Here is a 15,679-nt window from a genome sequence, read left to right on the forward strand (position 1 = left end):
TACAAAAGCTCACAGTATCCGCCCGGATAAATTAAGTCCCGCAGCCTGCCGCGGGAAAGTTGGCTTTCGACTTGATTGTGAACTTAGTTAGGGGCCCTGAATGAATCTGGCGCGGCCGAATCCAATTTGAATATTTCCGCAAGGAAGTGCGCGCGCGAAAATTAAAAAAAGGGCGAGATGGAGTTTGGGGCGGGCCACCGAGGGCCGCCATGCCGGCAGCCAATGAAAGGAGAGGTGTGGCGGGCACTGGCGGGCATTTGCATGTTATGACGTCACCGATCGAAATGCGGCACCAAGGGCTGGCCAGGCCACGTGTAGCCACGTGTAGAATGCAGCCCGGAAACAAGTCGAGGGGAAATGGGAAGCGAGGCCACAATCACCGCACCAATACTACACGGCCAGAACGGTCGCCTCGAAAATAAAGAGAGACAGGTGTCACGCGGAGCCCCCCGGAAAGGTCGCACGCTCACTCTCACTCTCATCGAGCGACAGGGTGTATGAGTCATTTCATCCCCTCCACCACTGGAAGAAAAAAAAAGGACAGAAAAAGTACGTAACAAGTCTGGTCAACGATTTGTCTACACTGTCCGTACCTGCCAACTGATGGCACGTTCTCGTTTACATAGGTTCATATGGAACAAGTGTGGACGTTTCGAACTTTTTTCCGTGCTACTTTCTGTACATTTTCCTTAAAAAAAAGTACAGAATTTTTTACAGTGGCAGTGGCGTTACGTGGTTGGTGTACAGCCCCTTGCGCAGCCCCTCCGTGCCCGGCTTAGCGGGCTGATGGATTGGGCTGTTTGACAAGTGACCAACTTTTTCTCTTTCAGAAGCATTTGCTAATGGCTGGGCGAGGGCTGGGCCGGGGCCTCGCGATGCATCTGCGCAAGGACCTCCAGGCCGACAGCAGCGAAGCCAGCCAGCCCGCCAGCCAGCCAGCCAGCCAGGGCCGCATTTACATGTCCATTACCATTTCGGGGGCTATATGCCTGTAGAATCGCAAATTATCACCTTCCTGCAGCTTATGCGAGTAATTTCAGTCCCGCTTTTTGGGCTCCTGTTTCAGCGCTCACGTACACACCTACAATCACCCTTCCCCAGCAGACACACACACACTCACACACACGCCCCAGCCCCTGGCCTCCAGGTGCAAAGTGGAAAGTGGTGCAAGAGCCTTCATTACGGGCTGTAGCCACGCTGTTGCCGTGGCGTGGCAGTGGCGTGGCCGTGGCGTGGCAGTGGCGTGGCCGTGCCGTTGCCCGGGGCGGCAGATACACGGTGCTGCTCCCTACAACGGCCTTCTGCAGGTGCCGTGGGGAGTTCACCAATATTCGCCGGTTTTGGCCGTGAAGGCCGAGCTAACGGTGTAGACGTGTTGTCTGACTCCCTCGGCAGTGAAAGTAGGAAAAAAGACTTCAGTGCCGAAAGGGTTGGCTACACACAAAATCTATGTGTGTACCTCAGCCTGCCTACGAGGCAAGAGCAGGCCATGGCATTGCCTGGAGGACGGGCAGAGGTCAGTGACCCTGGTGCGTCATGGTGGTGGTCTTTGCCCACTTCAGCGACGCAGAGTTACCCACAGCAGGCTGATTCCGAGAGGCGTTTGCGCCGCTCTGTCTCTTCCGGGGCGAGAGAGACAGAGCGACGACTCTCGGAATGAGTCTCCGTCCTCACCGTGCTGCCGGGAGGGTCGCCGTCGGCGCAGGAGGCAGCGCAGTCTCCGCGACCGGCGCAGCGGCACGACGTGGCCGCCGGAGCCGCGTCGTCCGCGCGTCGACGTGGACGTGGCGTCGCAGGAGGTCGGCGTCGACGCGGCGGCGGTCTTGGTCGCCTTGTTCCGCGGCGCCTCCGTCACCATTGTCGCCCTGGCGCTGCGCGCGCTGCGTCGCGGGGCGCGGGCCGGCGCGGCGGGCGGCGGGGGCGGCGGCGTGGGGGCGCCGACCGCGGCGAACGAGGGCCGCCGGCGTCCGGGCGGTCCGGGCGGTCCGGGTGGGCGGCGGGGGATGCTGCGCGGGGCCTCGGCCTGCTTCGCCTGCTTCGCTTGACTCGGCGGCGGCGCCGTCTTGGTCCTCTTCGGTCGCCGCCGCCACGACGCGTCGCGTGTTGTTATCGCGGCCACCCCACTGCAAGCTCGGCGCGCAGGGCCTCCACTGCGTCGTGGCGCACGCGCATTGCGACACGGAGCACGCAGCACGCGGCGCACGGGGCGCTTGTCACGCGCGACGCACGCGGCGCACGCGGCGCACGCGGCCAGGGACCACCGCGACGAGGGCGGTGCGGCGGTGCGGCTGCGGCAGTGGCCGACGCCGCTGTGGCGCGTTGCCGCTTGGTGCGCGTGGCCGGGCCGGGCCGGGCTGGCTGGCCCCACTAGGGCGGGGGCCGCGGGGGCCCACTAGGGTTGCTTTGGCTGCAGTGTAAGCTGGAAGGGAAAAGGGTGGCAAGGGGTGGGGGCGCACAGCGCGGGGCCAGGCCGGGGCCAGGCCGGGCGCGGGGCCGCCAGGGATGGCAAGTAGTAGTGTGTAGTGCTGCCCTGCGCCGCCCTGCACCGCCCGGACGAGAGTCCCCGACCGGCCCGGACCGCGCCGTCGTTGCTTGGCGGCGTCGCGGCGTGTGACGTCAACCGCCCCCCGCGGCCCCCACCCCACTTCTTTCACCATTTTCTTCTCATAAAGCTCCCCCGCCTCCCGGCCGCTCCCGGACAAGGAAGAACGGAGTATGTGAAAGAGATCCCGGGGGCGGAGGGGCGGGTGCTGGCGGCGGGGGCGGGGAGGGCTCTTATGCTGGGTTTGAAAAATAGGGTCAATGGGGAAGCGGGCAAGATGGGCAGGGCGCGGGGGGCGGAGGGCGAGGCTGCTTCCTACTCGGCAAATGCCGCGCCAGCCAGCCAGCCAGGCGGGCAGCCAGCCAGCCAGCCAGCCAGCCAGCCGCCGAAAGAGCGACAATGCGACTGCACCGCTGCAGCGGCGTGGCCGCGAATCTCGGCCTCAATGGGCCGCGACGGACGGACGGGGCGCATCGGGAGCGCAGCCCCGCGCAGTCTCTCTCGCTCCTACGAGTGCGAGAGAGACAGAGCGACGAAAACGACCCTTGGAATCAGCCTGCAGCAGCACCGTTTGAGCAACCCCCACCCCACTGCCTTGCTGCTGCACGAGAACAACCACCAACGCCACACAGTGCAGTGTGCCAGAAGGAAAACTCCGACAGTGCACCGGTGCCGAAAGGGCTGCCAACCTCAGCCTAGGCACTCTTTGGTCTCGAGGAGTTGCCCAGTAGGCAGGCTGAGGTTGGCAACCCTTCCCACGCCAGTGCCGGTGCGCCATGTAGCCACACTGGTACAACGTTTCGCTTTTCCAGCCGCCAGAACCATTTCCACGTCTCCGCGAAAGCGACCGCCATCGACCACGTGGCCTTGCAAGGCCTTGGCGAGGTCGGGGAACAACCGAACAACACTCGGAGTCGATTAAAATCGAAAGGCGGCCGGGCCCGGCCAGCGGGCTGGTTCCGAGAGCCGCTTTCGTCGCTCTGCCTCTCTCGCACTCACGGGGCGTCGCGAACAGGTGCGAGAGAGACACAGCGACGACAACGACTCTCAGTGTGCTGCTGCCTGCCGGCTGCGCCCTTTAAATATTGAACGGGTCGCGTGAGACGCCCGCGCCTGGCAGTGACACGCATGTATGCGTGTGTGTGTGTGCGTGCGCCCGCGGGTGTGTGTGAGTGTGTGTGCGGCGCGTGCCTGCCCAGGCAGCCCCGTTCGATACGGGTATCGTTTACACTACGCAGCCCGCCACCTGCCCGTCGGGTTGCCCGCTCATCTCCCTCATCCCGCACACAAAGCACAAAGTAGTTCCTTTTCAGCCCGCTGCTGCAAGGCGCTGCTCAGTGGGCCAGTAGACCGGTGGAGGCGGACGAAATCCCGGGCGCGTTTTGGGCTCCAGGGTCGCTAAGTGCGACTTGAACCGAGCGTGTGACCCCACCAATGGATTGCTCTCCGAACGAGGAATCCATTGGTGGGGTCACACGCTCGGTTCGAGTCCCGTTTGGCGACTCTGCAGCTCTAAACGCGTGTAAAGCTTTGACGCCGGCTCACTGCGCGCTGCAGGCGCTGTGCTGTCACTGTCATCGCTCTGCGGCGGCACGGACTTAGAGTGTGGCGGACGAGAAGCGGAAAGAAGGCGCACGCGGTGCTGTTTACTGTTTACAGTGGCGAGGCCTCGCGTTCCGTGCGAAACACTCGATCCGCGCGGGAGGGGGGGGGGGCAGCGCGGGTAGTCCCAGGTATTCCATTCTCTCGGGCAAAGGCGCCTCGTAAAGGGATCAGAGGGGAGAAGAGGACCGGCTGAAAGGCGGCAGGAGAGAGAGAGAGAGGGAGAGAGATAGAGAGAGCGAGAGAGCGAGAGAGAGAGAGAGAGAGAGAGAGAGAGAGAGAGAGAGAGAGAGGGCGTGGAAGACTAGGGGCGGAAGGGGCGGGACGGAATAGAGAGTGGATAGGGTGACAGTCGTACGCGCGGGGTGTGGCATATGTATGCGGTGAGGCCGATGACGAGGGAGGAAAGAGGGGGGGGGGGAAGGCACGGCCGCGTCGTGAGACTGATGCCTTTTTGAGTTTGGCTTGCCTGGGTCGCGCCCCGGTCGGGTCGTCACGCGTAGGGATTTGGCTTGGAATACAGGGCGCGGCGGATAGGGAAAATGGGGGGCGGGGGGCCCCGCCTAGCCCCGCCCAGGGCCGCCCAGGGCCCCGCCCTGTCGGCGGAGGCCGTATTGTGCCGGGATGAAGCCAGTGGCGCTAGAAGCCGCACGCACACACACCCACGCACTACGCACACACAGAGGCACAGTGTGCCTCACCGCGAGGAAAAGTGTGAACCCGGTTCGCAAAACGCGACGCATTCCCCCCACGTGGCTTTCTGAATAAAGCGTCGAGATTTTCCAAGCTCTCCGCGTGTCGCTCGCCCGCAGTGACGCGCAGTATTTCAAGCCGGCGCCTTGACAGCCCGACAGCCACGCACCTTGGCACGCTTTGCGCTTCGCTTTGGCGTCGCGCTGCGTCGCGCTGCGTGGAGAGGCTCCCTGCCGAAGTAGGGCGGCCACGCGGCCACGCGGCCGGCGATAAGGACAAGCCGCTTCCCGTTGGCGAATACGCCAGACTGATTCCGAGAGTCGTTTTCGTCGCTCTGTCTCTCTCGCACCTATAAGGGACGCCCCATGAGTGCGAGAGAGATACAGCGGCGGAAACGACTTTAGGAATCAGTCTGCGGGTGGGCTTGACGCCGTGGCCTCGGCCGCACTGATGCACGCAGGACGAGAGAGAGAGAGAGAGAGAGAGAGAGAGAGAGAGAGAGAGAGAGAGAGAGAGAGAGAGAGAGAGAGAGAGAGAGAGAGATGAAATTTTGAGCCAGTTTGGGAATGCGTATGAGGGGGATGGCGGGGACGCAGAGAAATGGCCTGAATGTCATCGAAAACCAATACAAGTCGTCGGTCGGGCCGTCAGCCTCGCCGTCAGCCTCGCCGCCAGGCCCTGCGAGAGAGGGAGGTATCGCAAGGCGGGGGGCGGCGGTGGGATCCATCAACCGATTTTCCTTCCAGCGTCTTTTCCAGGAGTCTTCCAGGGCCCCTCCAAGGTATTTTCAGGGTCCTTCCAGGGTTCTCTCAGGGTCCTTCCAGGGTCTTTGCAGGGTGACTTCACGCGCTGCCCACCCGCGAGGCGCCGTGGCGGTAGGCAACCCGGCGACACGGGTGCTGGCGCGTTGCCTACCGCCACGGCGCTCGGCCGGACCCAGCCACAGAGCCAGCGTCCAGCGGCACCAGCCTGCGCTACGAGGAAAACGAGTGAAGCCGTTTGAAAACCTTTCAGCCAGCGCGTCGGCTCGCTACACTGCGAGGAAATGACTTCGGCAGTGCGCGTCGAGGCGTTCTTTGCAGCGTTCTTTGCAGTGTCGACGTCTCGAAGCTCGACAGGATCGTCAAGTCGCGTCCCTTGGTTTGCACTGCTCAGCCCGGACTCATTCGGAGAATCGTTTTCGTCGCTCTGTCTCTCTCGCACTCATGGGGCGTTCCTTGCAGGTGCGAGAGAGACAGAGCGATGACTCTCGGCGTCAGCGCGCTGCTTCGGGCAACCCCGCCGCTGAGTCACCCACCGCGTTGCACACAACCCGCAGGCTTCTTCCGTGGGGTCGCTCCTCTGTCTCTCTCGCACTCGCGGGGCTCGCCGTGGCGGAGACAGAGCGACGCGCCACTTGGCAGCCCTGAGACGAGCCCTGGGAGCACTCGGGGCGCGTTGACGCCGCCGACTTCACACGAAATCGGACAACTGTCTAAGTTTACAGCCCAAAAGCGAAATGCGATGGCGTACCGACGGGTATTTCTGCCGTCCCAATATAGCGCGCGCAGTTCAGAAATACGAACCGCCTTTCCCCCGCTGCGTCAAGGCGCGCAAGGGAGCGGAGTTAGTACTGCCACCTTACAGTGCAGTGCCAAGAGGAAAACGGATTTTAGGTTCAGCTCGGCCACCCCATCCCTCGCTCGGCTCAGTGTGCCTGCAGTATCAGGCGACAGCCCCGCAAGACCAGCCTCGTCTGCTCTCTCTCCTTCTTTTGCGCAGTCCCTTCACTGGGCCTTTTTCCTTATCTTAATCTTATCGAGGCCGCGTTAGATATTCCATATCCAGGAAAAGAAATTTTCGGAACGTTAAATTTTTTTGCCACGGTTGTTGCTAGTGTTTATTTACGGCCCTATCGAAAATGGGCAGTCAGTCCCAGCCACGCGCGGTTTCTGTCCGATTTCGTAGCAAGCTCCTGTCTGGCGGTCTAGCTTGCAGGGGAGGGGTTTGCGTCCGGACAGGGGCGGGGGTCGCAGTGTGGTGGAGAGGGGTGGGGGAGGGGTACGCACACAGGGGGGATCCGAGCGCTCCCGCGGAAATCGTTGCAAATGATATTCGCCGGCCATCCATTACAGTGTGTGTGCGCGCGCACACACACACACGCATGCACACTAGCACAGCGAGCGGGCCAGCCTTTTTGCTGTTCACCCTTTTGTACACGACGACGGGCCCCGTTCGGCCCCGTTCGGCCCCGTTACACCTGTACTTGAGCGCGCCGCACACGCAGCCCCCTCGTCCAAGTATTACGTGGCCATTGTGGCGACGAGATGTGATGTACGCCTCGAATACACAGCAGCCCCGCTGTCCACTTCGCCCCCCCTCCCCATTCCCCTGCCTGACCAAACCACACCCCCTCGACCCTATTCTCCCTTTTACTACTCCCTCCCTCTGTCTGTCTGTCCGTCTCTCTCTCTCTCTCTCTCTCTCTCTCTCTCTCCCTCTCTCTCCCCTCCACTGGGGCCCAAGTGCCTGGCGATCCTGGCAGGCCTAGCCAACCGCCAGGCGCACTGTTAGTCGACGGCCGCCACAACAACGGGGTCGTCGTCTTCGTCTCGCGCCCCTTTATTTGCGTCGCATTCTCAGGAACCCGCCAAATTTTGCGTCGGCCACGCACTGCTTAAAAATTTTAAAAGACAGCCCACCTGCATAAATTTGAAATTTTTTTAAAAATTTTCTTTTTGAGTGGGTTGTGCCGTTGTGGATAATTTCTAGGCCATTTTTCCCGACGCGCATGTTGGAAGCTCAGCCCGTCATCATTATGATTGTACTCACCTAAGAAAGTGGAGCAGATGTACTCGGAAATCTGGTTGCCCGATTTGCTCGACTCGGAGAAGTGGCTCAGTTCCTTGTTCAGCATCCGCTTGAACTGCAAACAGAGACACAAACGGGAACGTCAGGAGGATGGAAAAATGACAATGAAAAAGGAAAAAAAGAAAACAAAAGGGTCCACCTCCTCGTGGAGAGGCGTGGCGATCGGACAGCGTGATCGACCGATCGGCCACACCTGACTGATTCCGAACGGAAGGCTGCGTCATCAAGAGATACGTCTCAGCCAGACAGGCAGACAGACAGACAGGCAGACAGGCAGGAAGAGAAGGGTGTCGTGGAAAATGATGGCGGCGAGTACGCGTGCTCTTGTTCGGCGAGTCGGCCGGCCAGCCAGTCCCTTGCATCGCTTCGCACCGCTTCCGGCTTCCCGGGTGGCCCCCTCCCCCCCTCCCCCGCAAGGCCCCCCCGCGGGCATCACTCACCGCGAGCACGCCCTCCTTGTTCTTGATGTTGTCGTTGCCATTTTGTTGTTTTCCTCATCGGCTAATCCGGTTAGTCGGGAATGAGGGACATAAAGATGTTCTGGTTGAGTGTGTGTGAGTGCCGTTTTTTCGTTTTTTCGTCAAGTTTTATTTTTTTCCCGCGCCGCGGTGTTGTTGGAAGGATATCAAGGTGTATATACTGCAGCAGCGACAAGAGACACGCAGTAGCAGCAACAACGACAGAAACAACGTCAGCTTGACAGTGAGCTGGGCAATCGGCCGACTCAATAATCGGGGGGCACCAGTGCAGTGGATATCAGCAGATTTACAACCTCCCATCTTATCAGTGGTACGTACGCGCCTATGTCTCGGCTCGTCTTCGCGCCACTCTCTCTCTCTCTCTCTCTCTCTCTCTCTCTCTCTCTCTCTCTCTCACACTCACACACAGTCTGTTCGGCAGTTCCGAGAAATTGGTAGACGACCTCTAATAAGATCTGAAGAAAATGAATTTTTATTTCCGTCACAAAAACAAACCAAAACAATTTTTGAGGTAATTTTGACAGAGCACCTCGCGCATCAAAGGCCGCAATCGAAGCACGGCACGGCACGGCACGGCGTGGCGCGGCACGCCACGGCACGGCCCGTCCAGATCCAATTTGGGGGGCAAGTTGTGCGCGGCAGGCAACCAGTGGGGCGTGGCGCGGCCGGCCGGGGGCTGCACACTGATTCCGAGAGTCGTCGCTCTGTCCCTCTCGCACCTTTAGGAGACGGCCCTTGAGTGCGAGAGAGACAGAGCGACGACTCTCGGAATCAGTGTGCTGAGCGCGGCAAGACACGGCAGCGCATTGTTCCATACAAAACGATGCCCGTGATAACGAAAGAGGAAGCGGCAGTGGCTGCCGAGGGACGAGCGAGTCCCGAGTTCCGAGTTTCGCGCGCGAGTCCGAACAATCGACTCATTCATTCCCAGCCCAGCTTCTCGGTGATCTTCGGCAGGACGGTGCAGTGCGCGTGGCTCTCGGACGGTCCCCGACGGCCTGCAACGTGCGGACTGCCTTGGCGGAGTGACCGACCTCCCTCTCTGTGCCTGCCGTGTGCGGTGCGAGTGCGTACGTGTGCGTGTGTGTGTGCGTGTGTCAGTGCGAGTGCGCGCTCTGGCAGTTCGCTCCGATGCACACGCAGCTACAGCGCCGAGCGCACCGAGTTTGGAATTCTTCACCAACTGGATCAGGATCACGGATGCTAAGCAGGGGGTGTACAGGGCAGTACAACAGCCACCACCGCGACGACGACAACCACAACTGCCTCCGGAGCCGACGCCGCCGTGCGCAGTACACTGCAAAAGCGACAGCTCTCGCGCGCACACGTTTTTCATCGCACCGTCCTTGTCGCTCCCATACGGACTGCCGGGGAGTGCGAGAGAGACGGCAGACGTCACGTGACACGAACCCTAAATTGAAAGTGGCGGTCGCCGTTTTTCTCTTTGACGGTGACCCAGTTCGCGCGCCGAATCGGATGGCAGTGTGGTGGCGCGCTGCACCGGGGGCCTAAGTAGCGTCCAGCACGCACGGCGTCGCCGAGCAAGGACATGGAGTCGTCTCACTCCCACTCGCTTCCTGGACGGCCAAGCCCCTCCCCCCTCTCCCTGCCTCGAGCTCGCGCGGGTATTTGGAAGATGCAAATGTTGCACAGCTTCAGCCGGAACAGTTTGCGAGTACGCGGTGTGACCGGGCGCGTCGGGTTCAAGGACACCTGCTGCAGCCTCGGCGGACAAACCTAAGCCGGCTCACGGTTGCATAACGACACCGTCGGGGAAAATGCCGCCCCTCGGAAAAACTCCAGCAGTTCCCGCGAGGATTGGTGGGGTCACACGTTCGGTTGGTGTCTCATTTAGCGACTCTGGAGCTCAAAACGCGTTTCGAGTTTTGGCTGCTCCACCGCGGTCTTCTGGCCCACTGTGCGTCGACGGGCGGGATTTTCAAATTTGAACAGTGAATTCGTCGCTTCACTAACGCGAGCCGCAAAGTCGGCCCCGCGATGCAGCTGCCGCTTTTACCGTCATCCAAGATAGCCCGGCCGGACAAGCCGAGGGCTGAGCCGTGACGTCCGCGCACGCGTGCCGCTCCCAGAGTCTTAGGGCGGTTTGCCAGTGTGCCGATAGCACTATCACCGCCTTAAAACGGATCATCCAGGAAGGCTGCCACCGCCACCGCCGCTGCTGCGGTCGACGCGCAAAGGTTGAGGCACCTTCAACGACCCTGGACACTGCCGGACACTCGACACCAGTGATGCAACCGGCAATGCGATTAACGCGACAGCACTGCAAAAAAACCAACAACAACAACCGACAAGTCGACAACGCCTGTTGCCTGTAAGTTTGAACCCGATGTTATTCATTTAGGGTTTTATTTGAACACTGTTGTTTTGGTTTTTTGTTTTGCAGTGCCGGGACGTCATAAGCGCGGGGACGGATGCCCATTGACTGCGCGATAGTAGCAATCTAGCGGCGAAGACGAGGAGTGCCGCCCAGTGTCCCAGCGTCCTCCGCGGCTCCGCGAAGCGCGCGTCGACGGCTCGCTGGAGGAAGCTGGAGGCGACCAGACGGTTCCAGGCGGCAGGCAGCGCGGCCCTGCCCGCGCGGCCAGGGCACCTGCTGCGCACTGATTGACAGGTGTGAGGTGACAGTGGCGCGGGGTTGGGCCTTTAATAAGTGGGTGTGTGCACACTGTGAGCTCGCGGCTAGAGTGTTCCGTGTTCTGAGTAGAGACTCAGAAGGGCTTATGTTCTTGGTGTAAGTTGAAGGTTCGCGCCATGCGGACCAGATTGTCATAACTGGTGCCACGTCATGTAGCCTGTCAACTGTTGTTCTTTGCAGGGGCGTGTCTACGGGGGGGCTCAAGGGGGGCTCAGCCCCCCCCAGTTCGATTTCGGCCCCCCTTGTGAAACGTCCAGATCCGAGGAGATCGGTGAAAGGGGGGGGGGTCCAGGAATAGTTCGATTTGCATAGATTTTACTGCTTTTGTACGCCTTGAAGCTTGTCCTGATGGCCATAAAGACTGTTAATAACGGTTAATAAGTACCTACACACTGTCACTATCGATATTGAATCTGAAATTCAGCACAGCAGGAGATGCGATTCAGGCAACTTTAGATACATGCCCCTGCAAGGTAGGCAATAGCCCCCTCCAGTAAAACTTTCTGCACACGCCCCTGGTTCTTTGTCCCCTGCTCGTGCGTGTATTCCCCTTGCACTCTCAGACAGTAAAAGTCGTATCCATACACTGAGTCGTCCATCGTACTTATTTTTACATTGAGACAACCCATGAACAGAACATTCCGTTATCAGGCCTGCGTCATCGGAGATAGGGCCATGCTCCGGTTTTACTACGGCCGGCATGCATATTCGGATTCGGATTCGCCTCCGCGGTAGGGACCGCACTGTTTGCCTGCCACGCGCTTTTCACTAATTCTGTCAAAAAAAGAAAGACAAAAGAAAGAAAAACGAGAAGTGGAGAAGGTCGACTCGCATGATGCCGCATTCTCATTCGACAACACGAGTTCCTCGCCCTGCCGGCGTTCGGGAAAGGGAAAAAAGGAACAGCCGAGTTCTTTCTGCTTGAGGGCCAGTGCCCCCCTCCCCCTACCCCTCCCCCTACCCCTCCCCCTCCCCGACGTACGCGGAAAAGCTCGCAGTGAACCCCCCTGTGGCCCCGTTCCAAGATAGACGCGAAGCTCTCGACTCTGCTGGCACGATCGGTAGCCAGCATCAATGGGTCTGCAGTAAATCTGATATATTGGTGCAGGTCGCGATTTTTTTCCGCTTTGCTTTGGCGATCTGCAGTCGCGGTCGCGTGATTGCCGATCCGAGAGGGAAGGCTTCGCTTTGCTCACGTGCCACCGAGGTGCCACCGAGGTGCAAGGCTGCAGAAAACAATTCGCACAAACATTGTTCCGCAAACAAATAATCCGCGTCTCGTGTCCACAAGGCGCCGGCCGGGCCGAGTGGATTTCCCGGGAAATGGCTCAGCGTGCGCGGAGTGGATTTCCCGGGAAAAGGCTTTTCCCCAGAGAAAGCCCTGCCGGCAGGGGTGCTGGCAGGGGTGCCAGCCGCACTGCCCGACTGCTTCACGGACGCCACGTGGTTGCGTTACCCCATGACAGCGCGCGCCGCGATGGAAGGACAGTTGAAAAAGCGAAATTCTACACCAGACTTTACCTGTAAGGCGAGCATCCCGCAGACGAGGGCCAGGTCGGCCACGAGCGCGCTCCACGCTCCCTGCGGGTTCTCGCTGTGGGGGCCCAGGGCCGGGCCCAGCGCGGGGCCCAGCGCCGAGCCCAGGGCCGTACCCAGGGCGGGGGCCACGCCGACAGAGGGTGCCCGTCGACCGCGCGAGAACACGTTCATGGTGGCTTCCGAATAGTCCTCCAGTGTGCACGATTTTCACAAAGTTGCTGGCTGTCTCTCTCTCTCTCCGATATACGCCTAGTGTTTGTCTGATACTAATATCACAATATGAAATCACAGCAGATAACCACAAACACTGGTCGGCGGCACTTCTACCTCGGGGGCACTAAGCGCGCGAAAGTTCAGTCTCGATTTTTTTGTCCAGTCTCCTGAAATCTTCTGCTACGACGAGATGCTGCAGGCGCCGACGGCCGGCACCCGGACTCGACTACCATTACGGTCCGCGAAGACCGCGGCAGGCAAACAAGGAAGGAACAGTCAACTCGTCGCACTCAGACACTTCAGCCGATAGGCCGCTTCGCTTGCAGCGTCTGCGCGCTTCAGCCGCCAGCGGGATACTGCCACACTGCCAGAGCGATCTGCGGACCGTGCCGCCGTGCCGCCGTGCCGCCGTGCCGCCTTCGGCCGCCGCACCGCGCCACGTCGTCGCCGGCGACCTCCCAGTCACGGGGACCCCGACGGCCGCGGCCCGCCGCAGCCCGCCGCCGGGGAGCTCGACTGGCGGTAGCGTCTGGCTGTAACGTCTGGCTGTAACGTAGCGTCTGGCTGCAACGATTAAATGGTTTGGGATTTCGAGCGTGCCTTTTGCGTCAGGGCCCGTTAGCCGAAAGTGACAAGGCTTGATCCGCAGATAGAAGATTGTATTCAGCAGCGAACTTGGCCTAGTCCAGCTCAAGGCTCGACCCTCAGGCTCGATTCAAGGACAGCCCTAAATTGAAGTCCCTGGGACGTCCTAAACTGCCCTAAACAGCCCTATACCTACGGCTTTCAAATCGTTTGCACTCGCAGAAACTTTCCTCAATGCCTTTCCTCGTGGGTACGTAATGCCTTCGAAGGACAGCCATTGAAGTGTACAGACACATACGGACATAAAGACCATCATGCGGAGTCGGGTGGCCTTGTTACAGTTGAGCAGATTCTCTAGAACTCATTTACAGCTACCGAGATGCGTCGCGTCGTGGCGTCCTTAGCGGAACGGGGCCCGCCCTACTGTATATCAAAGTGCTCACCTTGGGTACAGCGCACCAACAGCATGTACCCCTCGGCCCCAAACTTCCTCATAGAGTACGAGAAAGGAGTCACGGCCTAGGTCACGAACTTGCAACGAATGTAGGTGCGTTTCCTCCACAGTGACTCCCCTGCAGACTGATTCCGAGAGCCGTTTTCGTCACTCTGTGGCAGGGCGTCCCGCGGAGGTGCGAGAGGGACAGAGCGACGGCGCTAACCGCTCACGAGACGCGGCGACGCGGCACCCTAGAATCGGTAACGGGGTCGTCGATGACACAACCCAGTACACACCGCCGGCCTATCACGCCGAAGGTGCGAGTGTGTGAGTGAGTGAGGCATCCCGCTGCTTCGCAGAAGTCCGGAACAAACAGCTACTGAGTCCCCACGTCCTGTGCCTCGAAGAAGGACCTGTCGGGCCTCCGCCTGGACCTAGACCTGCTGGGCCACAATCACACAACAGAGTCCTAGGTCACCAGAAGGTCTCTCTGTCTTTCACGCGGACCACGGCACGGCCTTGACCTACATTGTCCACGCACTGTCACTCCGTCTCTCTCTCTCTCTCTTTATCTCTCTCTCTCTCTCTCTCTCTCTCTCTCTCTCTCTCTCTCTCTCTCTCTCTCTCTCTCTCTCTGTGAACACGTGTCAGTCCATCCCATTCGGCCGCGCGTTCCTTGGAACTCCACACAAAGAGTGAGAGACTCGATTTAATGTGATTTTGGCGGCGAAGGCTCTGCGCGGCGATACGGCGAAAGTCACAACTTTCCCGTCGGGCGGCGCCCTGACGCGTCCTGCTCCAGCGTCGCCCGTCCGGCCGCGTACTTTAGCAACTATCACTTCCCGTTCCCACCACAAGAACAACAACAACAACGAGCTCAATCAATCATGCCGTGTCGGTAAGGGCAGGTACAGAGGCCGAGAGGGCCTTGACCTCAAGGAAGTAGAGCGCGAACTACTTTTGCCGCCTCCAAGTGATATACTGCTGCGTCTGTGTGTGTGTGTGTGTGTGCGTGTGTGGAAGAGAGACACACAATGACACTGGGCCGCCGACCCGTGCCGAGTCAAAAGCCCCGTAGGTGTGGCAGTGTGCCGTCCGCGCGGCTCGCGGTGGCGAGGCGTGGCTGCCGCGGGCAGACCTTGTCTTGCACGCTTCGCGGGGGGGCATTGGATTCGAACTTAAAGAGGGAAAAAGGAAAAAAAATGAAAGAAATCAATTTATTTTGCGGTGTAGCCACGCGGACCGTGACGAATGCCCCTGGCGGAAGGTCGCAACACCGTCCGGACTATCAGCTGCTGAGAGCGAAATTCGCCCAGCACGCCGCTCCACTTTTATTTTTATTATTTTTTTTTGCAGTGGCCCCACAATAGTTGCGTTTCGTCACCCTGTGAACTTCTTTAAAATAGAGATAGGTTCACTTTTTTTAATTGTTGTTCTTTTCTCGGCGCGTTGGAAGGCGTAGCGGAGGTACTGCCAGGCTATCACGCTTTAGCTGCCCCGTCGGATGACCCCACCACATTCCCAATGTTATTGTTTTGAGTGCGAGAAAAAAGAGTGCAAAAAAAGAGAGAGAATAAGACTTCACAACAAAATCGCGCGCGCACCCAATGGTAGGAGGAAGGAATCAATCAACGGCGTCGTGTTTTAAATTTTTTTTGTTTGTTGTTGTCTTTTTGACTTGCGGGCCGCGAGGGCGCGCCACGCCGCGCCACGCTGCGCCACGCTCGACAACAGCGGTGATGAAACGCACCGCCTATACTGGGCCGTATATCACTACATCACGATGATACCATTTCGCAACGTCCATACTCCAGCGCGCTGCAGCGCACAGTGGGCCAGAAGACCGGTGGAGGCGGTCAAAATCCCGGATGCGTTTTGAGCTCCAGAGTCCCTAAATGGAACTCGAACCGAACGTGTGACCCCACCAATGGATTGCTCTCCTGACGAGGAATCCATTGGTGGGGTCACACGTTCGGTTCGAGTCCTGTTTAGCCACTCTGGGGCTCATAACGCGTCTCGAGTTTCGGCCGCCTCCACCGGTCTTCTGGCCCACTGTGCAGCGGCAGGCTGAGCGCGCAGGATCG

General features: G+C 59.7%; 1 protein-coding gene across 12 annotated transcripts in view; it reads right to left on the reverse strand.

Moving 5' to 3' along the window:
* LOC117645120 (cAMP-specific 3',5'-cyclic phosphodiesterase) overlaps window positions 1–15,679 on the reverse strand; it is a 287,146-nt gene that overhangs the window by 9,363 nt on the left and 262,104 nt on the right. For 11 of the 12 annotated variants that reach the window (XM_034385049.1, XM_034385048.1, XM_034385046.1 and 8 more), the window contains one exon: window positions 7,649–7,742. In XM_034385049.1, the coding sequence (XP_034240940.1) occupies window positions 7,649–7,742 (94 nt within the window). Of the gene's footprint in view, window positions 1–7,648; window positions 7,743–12,343; window positions 12,940–15,679 lie in introns of those variants that run through there. The other variant, XM_034385054.1, reaches the window with a different exon arrangement.

This window comes from Thrips palmi, unplaced genomic scaffold (genome assembly GCF_012932325.1).
Source record: "Thrips palmi isolate BJ-2018 unplaced genomic scaffold, TpBJ-2018v1 HiC_scaffold_18, whole genome shotgun sequence".
NCBI classification, from domain to species: Eukaryota; Metazoa; Arthropoda; class Insecta; order Thysanoptera; family Thripidae; genus Thrips; species Thrips palmi.